This window comes from Salvelinus alpinus, chromosome 5 (genome assembly GCF_045679555.1).
Source record: "Salvelinus alpinus chromosome 5, SLU_Salpinus.1, whole genome shotgun sequence".
NCBI lineage: Eukaryota > Metazoa > Chordata > Actinopteri > Salmoniformes > Salmonidae > Salvelinus > Salvelinus alpinus.
Genome location: NC_092090.1, coordinates 53041779 through 53065917, shown reverse-complemented (window position 1 = coordinate 53065917; position 24139 = coordinate 53041779). Strand labels below are relative to the sequence as shown.

The window sequence follows — 24139 nt, the reverse complement described above, 5'->3', positions numbered from 1 at the left end:
GTCAAGAACTGCAATGCTGCTGAGTTTTTCATGCTTAACAGTTTCCCGTGTGTATCAAAAATGGTCCAACACCCAGAGGACATCCAGCCAACTTGTGCCAGCATCCCTGTGGAACGCTTTCCACACCTTGTCCATGCCCTGACGAATTGAGGCTGTTCTGAGGGCTAAGCGCGGGGGGGGGGGGGGGATTTTTGTTGTCTCCGCCTTATTGTAGGCAATATCAAGTTGGTGTAGGAACGAATGGGTTATAGAGCAAACAAAGCAATTATCATAACATAGATTGCAATATAGCTTTTTTTACTGGCTTGGCTTCCCCAGTGATTTTACCCACGTACCGCTACTGCAACCCTGGCATCCACTTCCGCCATCTTCCTTTTTCCTGCTCAAACACTTGGTTCTTTCACAGCAATCTCTTATGTCTGGATTTTGCACACAACCTTTGTCTCAATCTCGGTTCTTTGCGCACTTTCATGTCAGTGTCAACACAAATTGTGGGCACGTTTGAGGTCTTCCTTTTTTAGAGCGCGTTGCACAGATGGGCAGGTCTTGACATGATACCTTAATTCCTGTGACATATAAATGCACCAATGCATCTCATCCAAAAATGAGAAAGGGCTTCAACCGTGAAACCCTTGCAAGGTTACATGATGGAAAAAGAGGTTGTCTTATGACCATTTAAAGTGCATTTATAAACCATTATTCCACCAAGCCTAATAGGCTCACAATTTGGCAAGCACTGAATGACTATCTCTCAATTTTAACCATAACTGTTTATTATGTGTTTAAAAAATATATTTAGAGTTATAGTCCAAAGGCCACCCACCAAAAAAGAAAAGACATTCAGAAAAGGCATTCTGTGACCCAAGAAACAAAAAAGTTTCAACGTCATTATGTGGATACTTTTATGAATATGAACACTGTGGTTGAAAACTTGTAAAAGTTGCACATTAATTAAATATTATAAATCAAAGGTACAATTTCAAAAGCATAGTGCATTTGGGGTGAGACTGCTTATAACGGCACCACCTATAGGCCAATCGGTGCCATTATTTTTGACCAAGTTACTCATGTCCTCTAGTGTGCCAAAACAAAAATACCACCATCTATGCTTGAGTTAATTGACAAGGTCAATTATTTATTTTTGAATAACAGTTTACTGTGAACCCCTAATTACACTGTAATAAGGACCCCATAAAATGTGTTACCAATCTTATGCTACACCCGGAGTGACCCCATTTTGATATTTAAAAAATGTGTGACACCTCTATGTAAAAAAGTGATGTAATCAATGGCCAATGTTTACTCTTTTAATTGAGGCTATGACAGTCTATAACAAATCAGTCTGACAGTACTTTTGACAGTATTTCAATCTGAAGGAAGTATGGTTTGAAGTGACTGAAATGCATCAGAAAGGTATTGGGAAGTTCAGAAGATCATCAGGCAATAATTATGTATGATCTTATGTATAGAAAATAACATCAGTAGCTAGGTTTTCATCCAATTGATTTTCATGTGAATATTCTGGAATCCACATAAAGTGAATGTGAGCATTTTCCTCCAAACGGACTTTTTGCGAAAGAAAATCAGTGCATGATGAGGTAGTGCACACAAAATGTACTTTTTCACTTAAGTTTTCATGTACCGAATAAAATTCTGAAGTTCAATGTGTTTCCATCGCATTTTCAACTTTGCCTGATAGTTTAGTCACAAAAACTGTCAAATAGCAAATGTGCCTACTCTGGTCTTGGCACCTGCGCTCTAGCCAACAGCTTGCAGATACAGCGCGGGTATGCTGTGCGGGTTGGCTAGTCTACATGATGAGATTATTATGGATAAGAGCGAGAATATTTGTATTTCTCAAGCATCAATCATCATGTCACCAGAATAAGACCCTCAATATTTATTGGAAAGCAGCATCAAGCTCATCACTGTGCACTTTCACCACACTGTGAAGTTCATCATCATTTATTCCATCCAATGGCGATTTTAGCATGTACATCTTGATGGGGAAAACTCCCCAAAACATGTTTTGATGCATGCCAGCAAAGCCATTAATCAACACAACACTAAACAATACATCATTTGCACTATAACGGTGACAAACAGTTCCTTACAAACTGTTAGGACATACAGTTGAAGTCGGAAGTTTACATACACCGTAGCCAAATACATTTAAACTCAGTTTTTCACAATTCCTGACATTTAATCCTAGTAAAAATTCCCTGTTTTAGGTCAGTTAGGATCACCACTTTATTTTAAGAATGTGAAATGTCAGAATAATAGTAGAGTGATTTCAGCCTTTATTTCTTTCATCACATTCCCAGTGAGTCAGAAGTTTACATACATTCAATTAGTATTTGGTAGCATTGCCTTTAAATTGTTTAACTTGGGTCAAATGTTTTGGGTAGCCATCCACAAGCTTCCCACAATAAGTTGGGTGAATTTTGGCCCATTCCTCCTGACAGAGCTGGTGTAACTGAGTCAGGTTTGTAGGCCTCCTTGCTCGCACACGCTTTTTCAGTTCTGACCACAAATTTTCTATAGGATTGAGGTTAGGGCTTTGTGATGGCCACTCCAATACCTTGACTTTGTTGTCCTTAAGCCATTTTGCAACAACTCTGGAAGTATGCTTGGGATCATTGTCCATTTGGAAGACCCATTTGCGACCAAGCTTTAACTTCCTGACTGATGTCTTGAGATGTTGCTTCGAAATATCCACATAATTTTCCTGCCTCATGATGCTATCTATTTTGTGAAGTGCACCAGTCCCTCCTTGTCACGCCCTGACCTTAGAGAGTATTTTATTCTCTATGTTGGTTAGGTCGGGGTGTGACTATGGTGGGTCATCTAGGTGATTATGTGTCTATGTTGGCCAGGTATGGTTCCCAATCAGAGGCAGCTGTTTGTCGTTGTCTCTGATTGGGGATCATATTTAGGCAGCCATTTCCCCTTTTGTGGGATCTTGACTATGGATAGTTGCCTATTAGCACTATTGTTAGCTTCACATTTCGTTTTGAGATTTATTGTTTTTTTGTTTTACTGTGAGTTTCACATAGAAATAAAAGATGTGGAACCCAGATCACGCTGCGCTTTGGTCCACTTATTATAACGATCATGACACTCCTGCAGCAATGCACCCCCACAACATGATGCTGCCCACCCCATGCTTCACGGTTGGGATGGTGTTATTCGGCTTGCAAGCCTCCCCCTTTTTCCTCCAAACATAACGATGGTCATTATGGCCAAACAGTTCTATTTTTGTTTCTTGAGACCAGAGGACATTTCTCCAAAAAGTACGATATTTGTCCCCATGTGCAGTTGCAAACCGTAGTCTGGCTTTTTTATGATGGTTTTTGAGCAGTGGCTTCTTCCTTGCTGAGCGGCCTTTCAGTTTATGTCAATATAGGACTTGTTTTACTGTGGATATAGATACTTTTGTACCTGTTTCCTCCAGCATCTTCACAAGGTCCCTTGTTGTTGTTCTTGGATTGATTTGCACTTTTCGCACCAAAGTACGTTCATCTTTAGGAGACAGAACGCGTAGATGTCCTTACCTACTTACCAAAACTATAGTTTGTTAACAAGAAATTTGTGGAGTGGTTGAAAAACGAGTTTCATTGACTGCAACCTAAGTGAATGTAAACTTCCGACTTCAACTGTACATAAAGCTATTCCAACAGCAGTCCCAACACCTTACCTCTGCTACGCCTGGCTATCAGCGGAGCCTTGTCTGGCAGCGAAACACTTAATTCAGCCTCATTTACTGCCTTTTAAAAAACATAGCTGATATGGCTGACTTGCTTAAACAAATGAGGTTTCTAATGACAATTGAGATGTACAAACTATGGCATAAGGGGACGACGAGCGGATAAGAGGCAATTCATAATTTAGATTAAGACATTAATGAACGGGCTAGGACTGACATAGTCAATATAACTTTGTTTTCAGATCATGGGCATTCTTACAGTATTCTCCCTGTACACAAAGTCAGAACTGTTGGATAAATAAAGAGGGCATATAAGCAGACAATGAAAGCTCTTACAATATTCGATGATGACATTTCTCTAAAACAGGCTATAGGCTACATGTGCACCACCAAGTCAGAACAGTAGGCTAAGTTATGAGGATAAAAGGGACCACATTTTCAGGGTGAAGCACATGGGCTACTAACAGCTTACTACACAACATACACTTAGTGTTACTTCCTTAGCTACAGTATACATATCTCACTGGTATATTACATAATTTATGCAGCAGCATACAAGACATATTTGGACTTGTTGTACTGTGCACACTTGAACAGGAAGATGGCGCAGCGGTCCATTGTGGGCAAATTTTCGCATCAAACTTTGCCATGAAAGTCTGGCATTCTCTGGATTTATGGTGCTTTCAAGACAACTGGGAATTCGGAAAAAAACAAGGTAGAATCATGATGTCCGTGATCTTCAGGTCAGATTCTGACTTGGAATTCCGAGTTGGATGACCGTTCAAAACGGAGATCGTTTTTTTTCAGAGTTCCCAGTTGTCTTGAAATCACTGAAGTCTGAGTTTCCCCAATTCCGGGATTCCAGTTGATTTGAACGTGGCAGAAGTCATGCTGGATTGACAACATGGCCAATGTTGAATTTTTGTCATTTAAGCTTGGAAAAGAGACCCTTAATAGCAGGAATAGCAGGCAAGTGATTGTTTTGCCATGCTTGCAGTTAGCCACTGATTTCTTCCAAACCATTCATTGTTGAATTTGACATCCAACTTGTTGTGTAATGTTAATGTCCAATGGCCAATGAGTACTGATACACTTTATCTATAATTTCTCTTTATGTGACAAGGATTGAAAAGGATTTGCCAGTAGATTGTCGACTTGATTCATGATGATGACTGCTAGCTAAGACTTTGAAAGTATGATGTTGACATGATCAGTCCAATCAAAGCTACGGTAGTTATAATGCAATTTGACAGCATTATATCTGTGGCCAATGACTTTCAGCCTTCTTTTTATTTTTTATATTTTTTTATTTCACCTTTATTTAACCAGGTATGTTATGCTGGTGAATGAGGACCCAAAAGCGACTTAATAGAAACAGAGTCTTTAATCCAAACTTAAACAAACAATGATACTCCTGGATAATATCATAGGTCAATCCAAAACAGGAAACTGAAATCCTCTCGTCAGTAGAGAGGAACGACTGGAGACGCGACCACAGACTGCAGGTCGCTTCAGGAAGGCACAGGCCGTAGCTGACATAGACACCTGCTCACACGCAGCATCTGAAGAAGGCAAAAACACGACAGGGCGGAACAAGGACACAGAACAGCAAACATCAAACAAGAATCCGACAAGGACAGAAGCGGAAAACAGAGGGAGAAATAGGGACTCTAATCAGAGGGCAAAATAGCGGACAGGTGTGAAAGAGTAAATGAGGTAGTTAGGAGAATGAGAAACAGCTGGGAGCAGGAACGGAACAATAGAGAGAGAGAGCGAGAGAGGGAGAGAGGGAGGGGGAGAGAGAGGGATAGAAAGAGGGAAAGAACCTAATAAGACCAGCAGAGGGAAGCACAGGGACAAGACATGATAATCAATGACAAAACATGACAAGGTAGGCTAGTTGAGAACAAGTTCTCATTTGCAACTGCGACCTGGCCAAGATAAAGCATAGCAGTGTGAACAGACAACACAGAGTTACACATGGAGTAAACAATAAACAAGTCAATAACATGGTAGAAAAAAAAAAGAGAATCTATATACAATGTGTGCAAAAGGCATGAGGTAGGCAATAAATCGAATAATTACAATTTAGCAGATTAACACTGGAGTGATAAATCATCAGATGATCATGTGCAAGAAGAGATACTGGTGTGCAAAAGAGCAGAAAAGTAAATAAATAAAAGCAGTATGGGGGGTGAGGTAGGTAAATTGGGTGGGTAGTTTACAGATGGACTATGTACAGCTGCAGCGATCGGTTAGCTGCTCGGATAGCAGATTTTTAAAGTTGTTGAGGGAGATAAAAGTCTCCAACTTCAGAGATTTTTGCAATTCGTTCCAGTCGCAGGCAGCAGAGAACTGGAAGGAAAGGCGTCCAAATGAGGTTTTGGCTTTAGGGATGATCAGTGAGATACACCTGCTGGAGCGCGTGTTGCGGGTGGGTGTAGCCATCGTGACCAGTGAACTGAGATAAGGCGGCACTTTACCTAGCATAGCCTTGTAGATGACCTGGAGCCAGTGGGTCTGACGACGAACATGTAGCGAGGGCCAGCCGACTAGGGCATACAGGTCGCAGTGGTGGGTCGTATAAGGTGCTTTAGTAACAAAACGAATGGCACTGTGATAAACTGCATCCAGTTTGCTGAGTAGAGTATTGGAAGCTATTTTGTAGATGACATCGCGGAAGTCGAGGATCGGTAGGATAGTCAGTTTTACTAGGGTAAGTTTGGCGGCGTGAGTGAAGGAGGCTTTGTTGCGGAATAGAAAGCCGATTCTTGCTTTGATTTTGGATTGGAGATGTTTGATATGAGTCTGGAAGGAGAGTTTGCAGTCTAGCCAGACACCTAGGTACTTATAGATGTCCACATATTCTAGGTCGGAACCGTCCAGGGTGGTGATGCTAGTCGGGCGTGCGGGTGCAGGCAGCGAACGGTTGAAAAGCATGCATTTGGTTTTACTAGCGTTTAAGAGCAGTTGGAGGCCACGGAAGGAGTGTTGTATGGCATTGAAGCTCGTTTGGAGGTTAGATAGCACAGTGTCCAAGGAAGGGCCGGAAGTATATAGAATGGTGTCGTCTGCGTAGAGGTGGATCAGGGAATTGCCCGCAGCAAGAGCAACATCATTGATGTATACAGAGAAAAGAGTCGGCCCGAGAATTGAACCCTGTGGTACCCCCATAGAGACTGCCAGAGGACCGGACAACATGCCCTCCGATTTGACACACTGAACTCTGTCTGCAAAGTAGTTGGTGAACCAGGCAAGGCAGTCATTAGAAAAACCGAGGCTACTGAGTCTGCCGATAAGAATATGGTGATTGACAGAGTCGAAAGCCTTGGCCAGGTCGATGAAGACGGCTGCACAGTAATGTCTTTTATCGATGGCGGTTATGATATCGTTTAGTACCTTGAGCGTGGCTGAGGTGCACCCATGACCGGCTCGGAAACCGGATTGCACAGCGGAGAAGGTACGGTGGGATTCGAGATGGTCAGTGATCTGTTTGTTGACTTGGCTTTCGAAGACCTTAGATAGGCAGGGCAGGATGGATATAGGTCTGTAACAGTTTGGGTCCAGGGTGTCTCCCCCTTTGAAGAGGGGGATGACCGCGGCAGCTTTCCAATCCTTGGGGATCTCAGATGATACGAAGGAGAGGTTGAACAGGCTGGTGATAGGGGGTGCGACAATGGCGGCGGACAGTTTCAGAAATAGGGGGTCCAGATTGTCAAGCCCAGCTGATTTGTATGGGTCCAGGTTTTCCAGCTCTTTCAGAACATCTGCTATCTGGATTTGGGTAAAGGAGAAGCTGGGGAGGCTTGGGCGAGTAGCAGCGGGGGGGGCGGGGCTGTTGGCCAAGGTTGGAGTCGCCAGGAGGAAGGCATGGCCAGCCATTGAGAAATGCTTGTTGAAGTCTTCGATTATCACGGATTTATCGGTGGTGACCGTGTTACCTAGCCTCAGTGCAGTGGGCAGCTGGGAGGAGGTGCTCTTGTTCTCCATGGACTTTACAGTATCCCAGAACTTTTTGGAGTTAGAGCTACAGGATGCAAATTTCTGCTTGAAAAAGCTGGCCTTTGCTTTCCTGACTGACTGCGTGTATTGGTTCCTGACTTCCCTGAACAGTTGCATATCGCGGGGGCTCTTCGATGCTATTGCAGTTCGCCACAGGATGTTTTTGTGCTGGTCGAGGGCAGTCAGGTCTGGAGTGAACCAAGGGCTATATCTGTTCTTGGTTCTGCATTTTTTGAACGGAGCATGCTTGTCTAATATGGTGAGGAAGTAACATTTAAAGAATGACCAGGCATCCTCAACTGACGGGATGAGGTCAATATCCTTCCAGGGTACCAGGGCCAGGTCGATTAGAAAGGCCTGCTCGCAGAAGTGTTTTAGGGAGCGTTTGACAGTGATGAGGGGTGGTCGTTTGACCGCGGACCCGTGGCGGATACAGGCAATGAGGCAGTGATCGCTGAGATCTTGATTGAAGACAGCAGAGGTGTATTTGGAGGGCAGGTTGGTCAGGATAATGTCTATTAGGGTGCCCATGTTTACGGATTTAGGGTTGTACCTGGTGGGTTCCTTGATGATTTGTGTGAGATTGAGGGCATCAAGCTTGGATTGTAGGACTGCCGGGGTGTTAAGCATATCCCAGTTTAGGTCACCTAACAGAACAAACTCTGAAGCTAGATGGGGAGCGATCAATTCACAGATGGTGTCCAGGGCACAGCTGGGAGCTGAGGGGGGTCGGTAGCAGGCGGCAACAGTGAGAGACTTATTTCTGGAGAGATACATTTTTAAAATTAGAAGTTCGAACTGTTTGGGCATAGACCTGGAAAGTATGACAGAACTTTGCAGGCTATCTCTGCAGTAGATTGCAACTCCTCCCCCTTTGGCAGTTCTATCTTGACGGAAAGTGTTATAGTTGGGTATGGAAATCTCAGAATTTTTGGTGGCCTTCCTAAGCCAGGATTCGGACACGGCAAGGACATCAGGGTTGGCAGAGTGTGCTAAAGCGGTGAGTAAGGCAAACTTAGGGAGGAGGCTTCTGATGTTGACATGCATGAGGCCGAGGCTTTTTCGATCACAGAAGTCAACAAATGAGGGTGACTGGGGACATGCAGGGCCTGGGTTTACCTCCACATCACCCGAGGAACAGAGGAGTAGTAGGATGAGGGTGCGGCTAAAGGCTATCAAAACTGGTCGCCTAGAGCGTTGGGGACAAAGAATAAAAGGAGCAGATTTATGGGGGTGGTAGAATAGATTCTGGGCATAATGTGCAGACAGGGGTATGGTGGGGCGTGGGTACAGCGGAGGCAAGCCCAGGCACTGGGTGATGATAAGAGAGGTTGTATCTCTGGACATGCTGGTCTCAATGGGTGAGGTCACCGCATGTGTGGGGGGTGGGACCAAGGAGGTATCAGAGGTACGGAGAGTGGAACTACAGGGTCCATTGCAAACCAAAACAATGATAATGATAACTAGCCTGAACAACAGTATGCAAGGCATATTGATATTTGAGAGAGACATACAGTAAGGCATAAAGTGATTGCAGGTCTTGATTGGGAGAGCTAGCTAAAACAACAGGTAAGATAACAGCAGCAATAACAGGGTGCTAGTCTAACACAGCAACAACAGGTAAAAATGGCGACGACTAGGCAGAGAGGGTCGGATTAACTACACACAGATCCTGAGTTAAAGCACAGAGCCGACAGATAAAACACAAATAAACAGAATGGAGTACCGTGAATTAATGGACAGTCAAGCATGCATCAGCTATGTAGCCAAGTGATCATAGTGTCCAGGGGGCAGCCGTAGATGGAGCAGGGAGGCCTCCACTAAGCTAGCACGCGGCGTTTAAAGTTAGTAGCCCGGGGGGTGGTCTGCTCAGACGGAGGGGGTCTGCTCAGACGTGGTCGTGTCGACAGAGAATCCAAGCCAGATGGCGATGGCGAAAGAGAGGTTGTGAATTGTAGAATTGTGTTTGCTAACTGGTGCTAGCTTCGTGGCAGTGGCGCTAGCTGCGCTAGCCGCAAGCTAGCTGTGAGGATCAGAAGCAGTGGCTCAGGGATTACGGCAGGAATCCGGCGTTGTTGTCGAGACACAGTCCGATGCTGGTAAATTGGTGAGTAATATCCAGGCTAATAACAGGGCTGGTGTCTGTGCAGAAGGTAAAAGCTACTAGCAGCGGCAAAAAAAATGGCTAAATTAGCTTGTAGCTGGTATTGTAGCCCAAGAATTCGCTGGTAGACCTCTTCAGCTAGCCGGCAGATGGGCCTAGCTCGAGGCTAGCTCAAGGCTAACTGGTGCTTGCTTCGGGACAGAGGTGTTAGCCAGTAGTAGCCACTCGGTTGCAGCTAGCTAGCTGTGATGATACGGTGTAATTGTCCAGAGCTTGCGTCAGGAATCCGGTGATGTGGTAGAGAAAAAGCAGTCCTATATGCTCTGGGTTGATATCGCGCTTGCAGACTGGCAGGTATTGGCCCGGTATTGAAGCTGGCTGTGTCCGAGTTGAGGGTGAAGACCGCAGCAGTGGCTAACTGACTACTAGCTAGTAGCTAGTTATCTGGCTAGCTTCTGATTGGGGTTACGGTTCTAAAGTATAAAAAAATAGCAGGTCCGTACCACATTGGGTGAGGCGGAATGTAGGAATGTATATTCAGTTCCTAGATGGAAAGTGAAATTAAAATATATACGAAATGTATACGAAAAATACGAAGACTATTTACATGGGACAGGACAAAACAAAGACTCGTCCGACTGCTACGCCATCTTGGATTTTGGAGGAATGGGCACTTCTAATGTAACTCTATGGCAGCACCCAGGGGCTTGAATTTTCAATCTCTCCCCATAGATCTTGCGGTGAAGTAGTGTCCCCATGAGTGAGAGAACACTGAGCCAATCAAGGAGCAACTAGAGAACATTACCAACCCCTACGCTCTGTATTTTCCACTGGCTGCCACCACCACAGAAAGCACTGAGCTAGGCTGAAACACCTGCATTTTGGAGCTGACTTAGTCAAGAAAGCAAAAAAGAGACTATGTTTGTATGTGGTTTTATTAGCTCAATGATTATTCTTTTTTTTACATTGTTTGCAAGCTGATTGTCACGTTCGTTTGAATGGACGGACCAAGGCGCAGCGTGTGTTGAGTTTCACATCTTTTATTTAAGTGAAACTTTCAAACAAAAGCAATAAACAAGTAACGAAACGTAAAGTAATGTAACGTAACGTAACGTAACGTAACGTAACGTAACGTAACGTAACGTAGTGCTACCTGCACAAGCACAAACAATATCCCACAACCCAGGTAGGAACAATGGAGAACATAAGTATGATCCCCAATTAGAGACAACGAACATCAGCTGCCTCTAATTGGGAACCATACCAAGAGCACCAACATAGAAATGAAAAGACTAGAACACCCCCTAGTCACACCCTGATCTACAACACCATAGAGAACCAAGTGCTCTCTATGGTCAGGGCGTGACACTGATGACAAAATAACATGCAAAACAGGCAAAAAAAACATGCCCTGAATGATTCTATTTAGCACCTTTTATTTCAAAGATAAATACAGTGCATTCGGAAAGTATTCAGAACCCTTGACTTTTTCTACAATTTGTTACGTTACAGCCTTATTCTAAAATTGTTTTAGTCGTTTTTTTCCTCATCAATCTACACACAATACCTCATAATGACAAAGCAAAAACAGGTTTTTATACAATTTGGCTAATTTATAAAAAACAGTTTTTGCTTTGTCATTATGAGGTAGTGTGCGTACCCTTTACTCAGTACTTTGTTGAAGCACCTTTGGCAGTGATTACAGCCTTGAGTCTTCTTGGGTAGGATGCTACAAGATTGGAACACCTGTACATTTGGGGAGTTTGTCCCATTCTTCTCTGCAGATCATCTCAAGCTTTGTCAGGTTAGATGGGGAGCATCGCTGCAAAGCTAGTTTTAGCTCTCTCCAGCGATGTTCGATCGGGTTCAAGTCCGGGCTCTGGCTGGGCCACTCAAGGACATTCAGAGACTTGTCCCGAAGCCACTCCTGCGTTGTCTTGGCTGTGTGCTTAGGGTCATTGCCCTGTTGGAAAGTGAACCTATGCCCAAGTCTGAGGTCCTGAGCGATCTGGAGCAGGTATTCATCAAGGATCTCTCTGTACTTCGCTCCATTCATCTTTCCCTCGATCCTGACTAGTCTCCCAGTTCCTGCCGCTGAAAAACATCCCCACAGCATGACACTGCCACCACCATGTTTCACCATAGGTATGGTGCCAGGTTTCCTCCAGACGTGACGCTTGGCATTCAGGCCAAAGAGTTCTATCTTGGTTTCATCTGAGAGTCTTTAGGTGCCTTTTACTGAGGAGTGGCTTCTGTCTTGCCACTCTGCCATAAAGGCCTGCTTGGTGGAGTGCTGCAGAGATGGTTGTCCTTCTGGAAGGTTCTCCCATCTCCACAGAGGAACTCTAGAGCTCTGTCAGAGTAACCATCGGGTTCTTGGTCACCTCCCTGAACAAGGCCCTTTTCCCCCGATTGCTCAGTTTAGCCGGTAGGCCAGCTGTAGGAAGAGTTTTGGTGGTTCCAAACTTCTTCTATTTAAGAATGATGGAGGCCACTGTGTTCTTGGGGACCTTCAATGCTGCAGACATTGTTTGGTACCCTTTCACAGATCTGTGCCTCGATCCAATCCTGTCTCGGAGCTCTACGGACAATTCCTTCGACCTCATGGCTTGGTTTTTGCTCTGACATGCACTGTCAACTGTGGGACTTATATAGACAGGTGTGTGCCTTTCCAAATCATGACCAATCAATTCAATTTACCACAGGTGGACTCCAATCAAGTTGTAGAAACATCTCAAGTGTCACGTTCCTGACCTTATTTCCTTTGTTTAATCTTTGTTTAGTTGGTCAGGACGTGAACTGGGTGGGTATATTCTATGTGTTGTGTCTCATTGGTTTAGGTGTGTCTGTTTGGCCTGATATGGTTCTCAATCAGAGGCAGGTGTTTTACGTTGTCTCTGATTGGGAACCATATTTAGGTAGGCTGTGTTCACTGTTTGTTTGTGGGTGATTGTTCCTGTTCATTGCGTTCTTTGTTTTACTAGGTTCACATGTTCAGGTCTGTAGCGTCGTTGGTTTCATTCTGTTTATTGTTTTGTTCATGTTGATAAGTGTTCCAATAAATATGGAAACGTACCACGCTGCGATTTGGTCCTCCTCTCTTCCACATAACGACGAGCGTTACATCAAGGATGATCAATGGAAACAGGATGCACCTGAGCTCAATTTCGAGTCTCATAGCAAAGGGTCTGAATACTTATGTAAATAAGGTATTTCTGTTTTTTTTTTTTAATACATTTGCAAACATTTCAAGAAACATGTTTTCGCTTTATCGTTATGGGGTATTGTGTGTAGATTGCTGAGGAAAATGTTTTATTTAATCCATTTTAGAATAAGGCTGTAACAAAATGTGGAAGAAGTCAAGGGGTCTGAATACTTTCCGAATTCACTGTATACCAGTTTTATCTGTATAGAAAAAAGGAGCAATGAAATACGAGTTCATTCTAATGCAGCACTATTATCATTTGGAATTATTTCAAATCATGTTTTTTCATCAACAATAAATGTTCTAGCCTTTGTCTCTTGTGCTTTTGTTCTAAATGAGTGTATGCTCTCTTCACTCTCAGTCCCAACTAATTCCTTGAGAGTTGGCATATCATTCGCATAGCTGGATATATTCAATATTGATTCAGATGCCTATATTATTATAACTGTACTTAGCGAGGTAATTATTGATTGATTACTCTTCCAAAATGTATCCAAAGACAAATGAATCAGTATATTGGAATGCTAGTGTAATTATAGTATGTTAGCAAAGGCTCTGGCTGTACCCAAAATAGACCACATGACAACCCTTGTTACCTATTTTTAATACCGTTGGCGTGCAGTGTGTCACACCCAGAGGAAATTAAATGTCAGACATGTGTTATCACATTTATCATCACAGCTACCCTCTCAAAAAAGTATTCGCTACACTGACCACCAGTGTTAATTGCCTCATGGCCAACATAGATCACTTTCTCTGTCCACACAATGTTCTCTGTGCCCCTTTCACTGATTGGCCGAAGTAAATGTTGTCTTCGTTCTGCCTTGGACATGTCTGGTGCAATACTTTGGGAATGGGAGTGGGTTACCAAATGTCTTCATTTTAGACCTCATTCAGCATGTGAGGTAAAGTGAACTGTTGCACTTGCAATATAAAGACACTGGCTGCGGTCCAAACACTAAAAAGACACACCCTGTCCCCTCAGCCCTCAAATTAAGTGGACACTTCTGATGACGTGTTATGACGTCTGACGAGAATGAACTTGCAGGGCAAGGGGCGAGGGATGAAGGAATGATTTTTAAATGGTCCACCCTTGGCCGGAAATCCGTCACTCGTTCATCCCGCGATGATTGTGTTTTCAGCCACCGGTTGCTTGTGGGTGCTTTATATGCACTACAGTCAATTATGAGTGCGTGTCTACTTATATTAAATATATAATTAATATAAGCCTACTGTATGAAAGCTAGCAAATTAATTAGCTAACTAACATTTGCCTGCCTAGCTGGAACTTCTGAAGAAGGAAAATGTTTTATTTCTACAATTTCCAAAAGATAACCAAACAAAAACATATTTACAAGACGTGTTTGTGTCGTCATGTGCATTAGTAGCACAATTTCTAACTTATTGGGATTTGTTTTTACTTACATTTGTATGTTGTTGTTTTTAAGTTTTCACAGACTTTTCTTTGAGGATGTACTATTGTCGCGAATTGAATTATGGGGAGTTTCAGGCCCCGGAGTGAACGTAATTGTACACTTGCAAAGCCGACTTAACACGAGGGCTGAGGGGCTTACGTTACAAACTTCCCTTGCTTGGCTAATCATTTGGACTGCCCTCCTTTACCACACTTTACCTCAATGCCATCCAATCATTGAGGTTGTCAAAAGCAGTTAAGGAGTTGTCAAGAAGATGTCAAGGATGTTCTGGTCATAAATTAGAACCTGATACATTCATCAGTTTTTCAAGTAACACGATCCACAGCTACCCAGCCTAGCCTTGCTGCTCTCTCCTCTCAGGGGCCACCGTCTTAAAATGTGGTGCGAGCCATTCAAATTGAATAAAAAGGGATGATATCAAATGACTGATGCGATCTAGCCAGAATGAACAGAACAAGCCAATCCTTCTTTTGGTGCTGGTGTCATTGGAGTAGTGGGGGCGGTTATAATAGGGCCAGTGTGGGAGGCCCCTAATGCTGAGCTGAGCACTACTACAGCCCTGCTATAGGTCCCCTCTAAACATAATGTCATCAGACGTAACAAAGGGAATTAACGTTATGTTTCCCCCTCCCTTCCAAACTCTTCTCAAAAAGGCCAGATGACACGAAGGTCTTATGTTGTCCGCTCTTAAATAAAGCTCAGCAGGGGGCGTGGGAGAGGGGAGTCTTTCATCGGCACCACATCCACCACGACAGGACTATACAGTACATCCTGTGACATTGAGGCTCTTTGGGAGAAGAAGATTCATACCCACAGAAGGTTTGTTTTTAATGATCTATGCATGCTGTTCCTCCTATTATTCCAGCTGGTTGGAACTCGTTGTCTCATCACTAATATCTGACTACATATACTGTAGCTACTATCTACTACTATACAAATACATGTTCAAGATGAGAAATGTATTACTGTCAAGAATAAACATAATTGACATTGATTTTATGAGCCATTGAGAAATGTGAGACATTGCGTAGCTTTTTCAAACCAGAATCAAATCTAGCAGAATTTAATTGAGTCCATGTTAACTAATTAGATGTGTATTTTCTTCTAGGAAATGAATGTGGCTCTTATTCATGATAAGCTTTTTATAAAAGATCTCTGGGAACAAAAAATTGCTAAACACGACCAAAGGACAGAAACTGAAGACATGAGGAAGAAAAATAGTGCTCTCACCAAGTAAGTATTGTTGGACATTCTGAAGGGATACACTTTTGTGCTATAAGAATACTGCCAGGATATGAGGAAAGGTTACTCAAGGGAAACAAAGGTCTATTTATTTATGTTTTTGCAGAACTTTTCTTCTTCGTATTTGGATTAGGAATACATCCTGCTATGAGTGATAAAACGTCCACAATTTAGGCGATATCACTTTCGACGCATACGCTACATGTAACAGACCCTGATTTTGTTACGAGCAAAATGTTAACAAGGACAACTTACACTGACAATCATATTAAAGTACTTGGCCATAAGAATCTTTAATCACAAAAGCAAAACCGCACTCTAATATCTCCTAACCCCGTGGCTAGTCCGTGGCTAGTCCATGTAATCATGTGTATATCCCTGATCTGAGAAGGACTGGAAAAACTTTAGGGAATCCGATATGATAATCAGAGAGTGTTGAGTGATATTAGGGGATGCCATATTCCATGCTTAGCTGTCCTACAATAACCTGTGCTGCTTTAAGGTTAGAGGATTATCAGACACAGCAGTCACAGCAGGAACAAATGCAATAAGCCAAGTAGATGTGAGGAAGGTGGCAGAGCCTCACAATACTGGGCACAAGAGCACGGTGTCACAAATAATAAACCCATTGGAACTCCTAGAGGAATTGTCGAAGAAATTTAGCCCGGGTGCCCGTCTGTTTCTGCTCTCTTGCTAATGGAGTAGGTAAAAGCACAAACAGATCTGTAACCAGGCTAGAAAAAATAAATTGTCCTAACAATACACATACAATTAAGTAGCCTCAAGCAATATTGGAAACGTATGGCTTATGGAATGTGTCTGACTTTAAAAAAAAAATTATAATACTTTGTCTTTACATAGGCTGCGAGACGAATGGCACCGAAGGCTTGAGAGTCGAACAAAACATCTGAAGAAATTAAATGACGAACTTCTGAGGAAGAGCAAACTTGCCGAACAGGCAGATGACACATAATGGAGTGTTGCATTTGTCCCCTCTGTTCTCGTGAAGAGTGATGTATTTTTTCTGATATCAATAAAAAAACATGTTTTATCATGGTCACTCCTGTTTTGTCTCACACTGAGGGAAGATTCAGTATTGAGCATACTTTTTAGTCCAGCATTATCTATACTTAGGTTTAAGGCTTACGCATAGGCTTAAGTGGGCTTAAGTGAACGAAGCGTACACACTTGCAGTTAAAACAGGTTGAAGAGTGTTGGAAACTGACCCTAGGAGTTCAGTTTTCTCAAGTGTATTCTGGTATCACTGTAAAAGGACTACAGAAGTCAACTATATAAATTGTGCCATTTCTACATGGAACAATGACACTATTGGTATGAATATAGGACGTTTTACTGAGATCATGTATAAAAATATCAAAGTAAATGTTAGTTTGGAACAGATTACGTTGGTAAATACGCCAAATGATTTTGTGAGTTGATTTATTTCTGTTGGAAAATACTCAGTATCCTAAGCAGTCGGTGAAGGCGTGTAAGTATTTATCACTTTATAAACTATAGGCTAGTGGCTATGAGTAGATATTTTTTAATTCTAAGACCTAAGACCTGCTGATATATTTGTGATACCTCCTCAGGAGCAGCCGAAGCATCACCCAGGCGGGTGCTACACTGTTGTCGGTGGTGCACTAAGACATTCAGAGGAAGTATGGGGGAATGAATGTTGGAGATGGCAAGGTGCCTTGAAGAAGAGCTCCTGGCCTGTCTGTCAGACTGACTTCCTCCCGGACCCTGGCTACTGTAACTATCAATACCCTTCTCTTCACTCAATCCTGCCTTTCCGAACTGCCTCTACTTCTATGTGAAGTTGGCTAGAGACACCATTTGCTTTCCATTTTTTTTTTAAATAAATTGTTGTGCCTGTTTATTTTTTGCTTTGCAAGTTATAGGGACCACAATGGAAATACGTCTCTGACTTTTGTGATATCCTTGTCATGTTTTTCAAATGTATTTACTGTGTATATGTGTTCTACATATTAACTGGTAATTAGAAATAGATCTACCTCTATTCCAATGAAATTGTCAGCCACTTGTTTTGGTAGACATATTAGCCACTCTAAAATATGCAGTTTTGTCACACAACACAGTGCTACAGATGTCTCAAGTTGAGGGAGCGTGCAATTGGCATGCTGACTGCAGGAATGTCCACCAGAGCTGTTGCCAGAGAATTTAATGTTCATTTCCCTACCACAAGCCGCCTCCAAAATTGTTTTAGAGAAGTACGTCCAACCGGCCTCACAACCACAGACCACGTGTAACCACGCCAGCCCAGGACCTCCACATCCAGCTTCTTCACCTGCGGGATCGTCTGTAATAAAGCACTTCTGTGTGGAAAAACTAATTCCGATTGGCTGGGCCTAGCTCCCAAGTAGGGCCTAATGAATTTATTAAAATGTTCTGATCTCTTTATATGAACTGTAACTCTGTAAAATCTTTGAAATTGTTGAGTGTTGCATTTATATTTTTGTTCAGTGTAGTTGTCAGAGCACTACTACTGTGACATATTCACACAATGAATAGCCTAAAATATTGGAATATCTCAGCTGTTAGCTATTACTGTACCGACCACTTGTCAGTCTATAGAGTAGTCCTAGCCAATTTTACATGCTGGTATTATTTTTCAAGACCAATGCTAGTTGTCCACCATCCAACATCACAATATGGAAAATCAACAATTTGTCATGTACAAACATTTTCAATTACAGAATGGTCAACATAAAAGGTATATAACACAAGAAGATCATTGAAATTAAGTAAATACAGCACAACTAGAGGGCACAAGACTCCCCAAACGCTTCTGACATGCAGACGTTTGCACCCAACAGGTGGTCTGAAGGGCATTCATTATCATGTCATGTGTCCTCTCTCTGGTAGGCAAATATATGACTGACAGCAGTGGCAAAATGTGTTTACTGCCCTGTCAAACTACAGATGGTATGTCACTGTATCATACTTAAAATATTGATTCCTGGTGCCAATGCTGAAAGATGTTGTCATGAGCATGATTCACTGCCACTCAGCAATAGCCCAGGTTCTCACCCTGTGTATCTTAGTATGAGAGTCAAAGTCTAGACCCACATTGACAAAAAAAAAAATCACAACTCATTATAGCAAAATAGGTATAGTATTAAAGGCAAAGTCAGCGATGCACAAAGTAAACAGCTATATGTGGCCAACTTATCACATCATATCGCCGAGTCTCAGTTTAAAGTAAGCCGTAACAGTTAGAGAGTCTGACCTCTATTAAATAATTTAAACCTTAAACATCACCACTCAAAGTACAATTTTATTTATACACTACCGGTCAAAAGTTTTAGGCATTCTCTCAACTAGCTTCACCTGGAATGCTTTTCCAACAGTCTCGAAGGAGTTCCCACAAATGCTGAGCACTTGTTGACTGCTTTTCCTTCACTCTGTGGTTCGACTCATCACAAACCATCTCAATTTGGTTGAGGTCGGGGGATTGTGGAGGCTAGGTCATCTGATGCAGCACTCCATCACTCTCCTTCTTACACATCCTTGGAGGTGTGTTGGGTCATTGTCCTCATTGTCCTGTTGAAAAACAAATTATAGTCCCACTAAGCCCAAACCAGATGGGATGGCGTATAGCTGCAGAATGCTGTGTTGGCCATGCTGGTTAAGTGTGCCTTGAATTCCAAATAAATCACAGACAGTGTCCCCAGCAAAGCACCCCCACACCATAACACCTCCTCCTCCATGCTTTACGGTGGGAAATACACATGCGGAGATCATCCCTTTCACTCACACCACGTCTCTCAAAGACACGGCGGGTGGAATCAAAAATCTCCAATTTAGACTCCAGACCAAAGGACTAATTTCCACCGGTCTAATGTCCATTGCTCGTGTTTCTTGGCCCAAGCAAGTCTCATCTTCTTACTGGTGTCCTTTAGTAGTGGTTTCTTTGCAGCAATTCGACCATGAAGGCTTGATTCACAGTCTCCTCTGAACAGTTGATGTTGAGATGTGTCTGTAATTTGAACTCTGTGAAGCATTTATTTGGGCTGCAATTTCTGAGGTTGGTAACTCTAATGAACTCATCCTTTGCAGCAGAGGTAACTCTGGGTCTTTCATTCCTGTGGTAATCCTCATGAGAGCCAGTTTCATTATAGTGCTTGATGGTTTATGCGACTGCACTTGAAGAAACTTTTAAAGTTCTTGAAATGTTCCGTATTGACTGACCTTCATGTCTTAAAGATATGATGGACTGTCGTTTCTCTTTGCTTATTTGAGCTGTTCTTGCCATAATATGGACTTGGTCTTTTACCAAATAGGGCTATCTTCTGTATACCACCCCCACCTTGTCACAGCACAACTGATTGGCTCAAATGCATTAAGAAGGAAAGAAATGACACAAATTAACTTTAAACAAAGCACACCTGTTAATTGAAATGTATTCCAGCTGACTACCTCATGAAGCTGGTTGAGAGAATGCCAAGAGTTTGCAAAGCTGTCATCAAGGTAAAGGGTGGCTATTTGATGAATCTTAAATATAAAACATATTTAGATTTGTTTAACACTTTTTTGTTTACTACATGATTCCATTTGTGTTATTTCATAGTTTTGATGTCTTCACTATTATTCTTCAATGTAGAAAATAGTAAAAATAAAGAAAAACCCTTGAATGAGTAGGTTTTCTGAAACTTTTGACTGATAGTGTACATCAATATACAACCAGGACCCAGGCCCACTCAATCAGTGTTCCAAATCGGACATTATTTATCTTTTTACCAAAACACAGTACTTGACTTGGGCAGGAGCTCACTGGAATTGAGTACCGGCACCTCAAATTGTCTTCTGCTTGACTTCCTCCACCTCCTATAGAATATTAGCTCAAAAGTATTGAGGAGTTCCTGCACCTAAATAAAAACTCTACCGGCACCCAAAATGAGTACCGGCACCTATTTCAGTCCAAGTCAAGCACTGGCCTAAACATGCATATGCCATCAGATAGAATTCATAGCAAGAAGTAGGTTGGGGGGTGGGAAAAGGATATATACTGAATAAAAATATAAATGCAACAATTTCAAAGATCTTACTGAGTTACAGTTCATATGATAAAATCTGTCAATTTAAATGAATCCCAACCATGAAGCACAGAGCTGGTAGCATCATATTGTGGGGGTGCATGTCACAATATAGATTGTTAAAGCTTGGTCCCAAATGGACAATAATTCTCTCTCTCTCTCTCATCACAAAAGAGGTGCGCTTACCTGAGGTCTATTTGTAGTGCAAAGGCTCAGACTAATTGTTGTTCAATTACTTGCGACCAAGCTTTACAGTTTTTATCAATTGCTAAAACACAATTTCTGAAACCTTGCTCCATTTCCTGAAAACATTAAACACAAAACCTCATCTTCAAGCACTATTTACATAACCTCTGACTCCTCTCGCAAAATGAAACATTCGCCTCAAAACAGTTTTACCTGTGTTCAAAATCAAACACTGCTCTCAAATTATAAACCATTCCCTTACCTGAGCAGCTCGGTGGAAACTGACATTGTCCCACACTATCACATAGATGGGAATGGGATTCTCATTTAGCTCTTGACCCTGCTGCTCTTGAACCTGCTGCTCAAATAAAATATCTCTTAAATTGGCAATAAATCTTAGAAGGTGCTGGGTGTTATATGGCCCGAGTGTAACATGGTGATGTAGAACACCATGGTTGCTGATAGCAGCACAGATTGTGACATTGCCACCTCGTTGACCAGGGACTTCAACAATGGCCCGCTGTCCAATCATGTTTCGGCCTCTCCTTCTCCTCTTTGTTAGATTGAAGCCTGCTTCATCGACAAAGATGAACTCATGGGGTCTGTCCAAGGATTCCAAGTCAAATATTGTCTGTGTAGAAATACAATATACTGTATATAGGATTTTGTAAGTCGTACAGAGACAGTGCTATACTGTAGAGTACAATTAGGCTTCTGATTCACATACATTGTATGTACTGAAGAGTAATGTCATTCACATAGTATGTGTTAGTACTGTAGACAATCTGGATTACAGTAAATGTTTATGAATGTACACTTACTTGCACATACTGAGCTCGCAGTTCTTTCACCCTTGGTGAGTTGCGCTCAAAAGGTACTCTGTATACTTGTTTCATTCGCATCCTGTAACGAAGGAGGACACGGTCAATTGTGGAAATGCTCACACTGTCAATTCCCTGGAAGTGTGTGTTGTCTTGTATCACTCGTTCCTGGATTTCTCTGAGTCGTATTGCATTATCTTGAAGGACCATGCCAACTATAACGGCCTCTTGCTCCCGAGTGAATATAGCTGTCCTTCCACCTGCATGTGGCAGCCTTGCAATTCTACAAAAAGTAGTTGTGCAGTTACAAAACATATTCATGCAGTACAATACATACAGTGATTAACTTTACAAATGTCTATTGAAACAGCTGCATATAGTGTAGTACAGTAAATTTGCAATTACAAAAATACAGTAGTATACTGTACCTATTCTCTTCTCTGAATGTCCTTACTATGGTGGACACAGAACATCAGCTCAAATTGGGTTGCACTCTAAGTCCTGCTTCCCTCATTGTCAGTCCATGGACAAGAACATGGTCTATAACTGTTGCTCGAATTTCATCAGATATTTCCACTCTTAGTCTTCCTCTTCCTCTTCGTCCTCCTCTTCCTCTTTCTTGCCCTCCTCCTCGTCACCCACCTCGCATACGCACTCGTCCTCTCACATTGTTTCTTCTATCCATTCTCAGACTTTCTCCTTCCCACCTTCAACAACCTGTTTGCTCTCTGAACTGGCTTATATTGGTTGTGTCGCTTCATTTGAAACAGGTTAAATCAATTTTGAGTGGTTGTGTTCAATCAATGACATGTGTTCTCTATTTGTATTTGATTGTTGCCACTTGCGTTTACCAGTATGGATGACATGTGCATTAGAGTGCAGAATGTGTTTTGAGAATGAGAATGTGTTTAGAGTTTTGCTGAAAAGTCTAAGTGAGATCTGCAAATTGTGTTTTACCATGTGAAATGGTTTAAGGTATTGACAACAGACTGCATAATTAGCTAAATGAGTCCAGGCAACTGCGAACTTTGTTCAGCCAATGGGTTTTAGTGTTTTAGCAATTGAGAAAAACTGTAACTTCCTGACTGATGTCTTGAGCTGTTGCTTCAATATATCTACATAATTTTCCTGCCTCATGATACCATCTATTTTGTGAAGTGCATCAGTCCCTCCTGCAGCAAAGGACTGCCACAACATGATGCTGCCATGCCGTGCTTCATGGTTGGGATGGTGTTCATCGGCTTGCAAGCATCCCCTTTTTACTCCAAACATGACGATGGTCATTATGGCCAAATAGTTATATTTTTGTTTCATCAGACCAGAGGACATTTCTCCAAAAAGTAAAATCTTTGTCCCCATGTGCAGTTGCAAACCTGATAAAAGAATGTATATGTTTAAGGTAATGACTAAATGATTCCGACCTGAAACGCATAACTGTGTAAAGAATTAGAATTATAAGACTGTAATTCTATAATATGTGTGCATAGGACAAGTTAAGACTTTACTATTTAGCAATGTAAGTGAGACATTTAAGGAAAAGAGGAACTGTTAACAGACAGCTTATGACAGACAACTTGTGACCACTGTGAAACTGATAACAGGAAGGAGGTCTCCCCACCCAGGGAGGGGAGAAACCATTAGGCTTGCAGTAGATTATATAAGATGTTGTAGGATATGATAAGCAATGTATGTGTTGTAGAAAACTTGTAAACAACATTGACAGTGTTAGAGAGGAGGAGGGGCATTTATATGACCAAATGTGAGGTATAAAAGGCTATGTGCAGTGTATAATTTTCTGAGCTCTCGTGAATAAAGAACTAACCTTTTGCAGTATTCTGGGACTTTGTCTAATTCTTCTATTAACCAGGGCCTTACAACCTCTGGGGAATTGGTCAAAGCTTATTGTGAGTTGAGTTAATATCATTGGAACTAGAAATTCTCGTGCCAAAACCGTAGTCTGGCTTTTTTATGGTGGTTTTGGAGCAGTGGCTTCTTCCTTGCTGAGTGGCCTTTCAGGTTATGTCGATATAGGACTCGTTTTACTGTGGGTATAGATACTTTTGTACCTGTTTCCTCCAGCATCTCCAAGGTCCTTTGCTATTGTTCTGGGATTGATTTGCACTTTTCGCACCAAAGTACATTCATCTCTAGGAGACAAAAATGCGTCTCCTTCCTGAGCGGTATGATGGCTGCGTGGTCCCATGGTGTTTATACTTGCGTACTATTGTTTGTACAGACGAACGTGGTACCTTCAAGCGTTTGGAAATTGCTCCCAAGGATGAACCAGACTTGTGGAGGTCCACCATTTTTTTCGGAGGTCTTGGCTGATTTCTTTTGATTTTCCCATGATGTCAAGCAAAGAGGCACTGAGATTGAA

The 24139-nt window shown here is 42.2% G+C and overlaps 1 protein-coding gene and 1 long non-coding RNA gene across 2 annotated transcripts; one reads left to right on the top strand and one right to left on the bottom strand.

Annotated features, from left to right (window-relative positions):
- Nucleotides 1-15090: 15090 nt before the first annotated feature.
- On the top strand, nucleotides 15091-16755 carry LOC139576306 (protein FAM240B). Its single transcript, XM_071402254.1, has 3 exons — nucleotides 15091-15272; nucleotides 15562-15686; nucleotides 16557-16755. The coding sequence occupies exons 2-3, from the start codon at nucleotides 15565-15567 to the stop codon at nucleotides 16666-16668; spliced, it is 234 nt and encodes a 77-aa protein (XP_071258355.1). The 5' UTR covers nucleotides 15091-15272; nucleotides 15562-15564; the 3' UTR covers nucleotides 16669-16755.
- A 2060-nt stretch (nucleotides 16756-18815) lies between these two features.
- On the bottom strand, nucleotides 18816-22181 carry LOC139576307 (uncharacterized). Its single transcript, XR_011675082.1, has 2 exons — nucleotides 21763-22181; nucleotides 18816-21572 (listed from the first exon to the last, which is right to left on the bottom strand). It is a non-coding gene; the product is annotated as an uncharacterized lncRNA (long non-coding RNA).
- Nucleotides 22182-24139: the final 1958 nt, after the last annotated feature.

Coding starts and splice junctions, on each gene's coding strand:
- LOC139576306 (XM_071402254.1), top strand. CDS start 15,565: ATGAATGTGGCTCTTATTCATGATAAGCTTTTTATAAAAGATCTCTGG. Junction 15,687..16,556: donor AAAAATAGTGCTCTCACCAA/GTAAGTATTGTT, acceptor GTCTTTACATAG/GCTGCGAGACGAATGGCACC.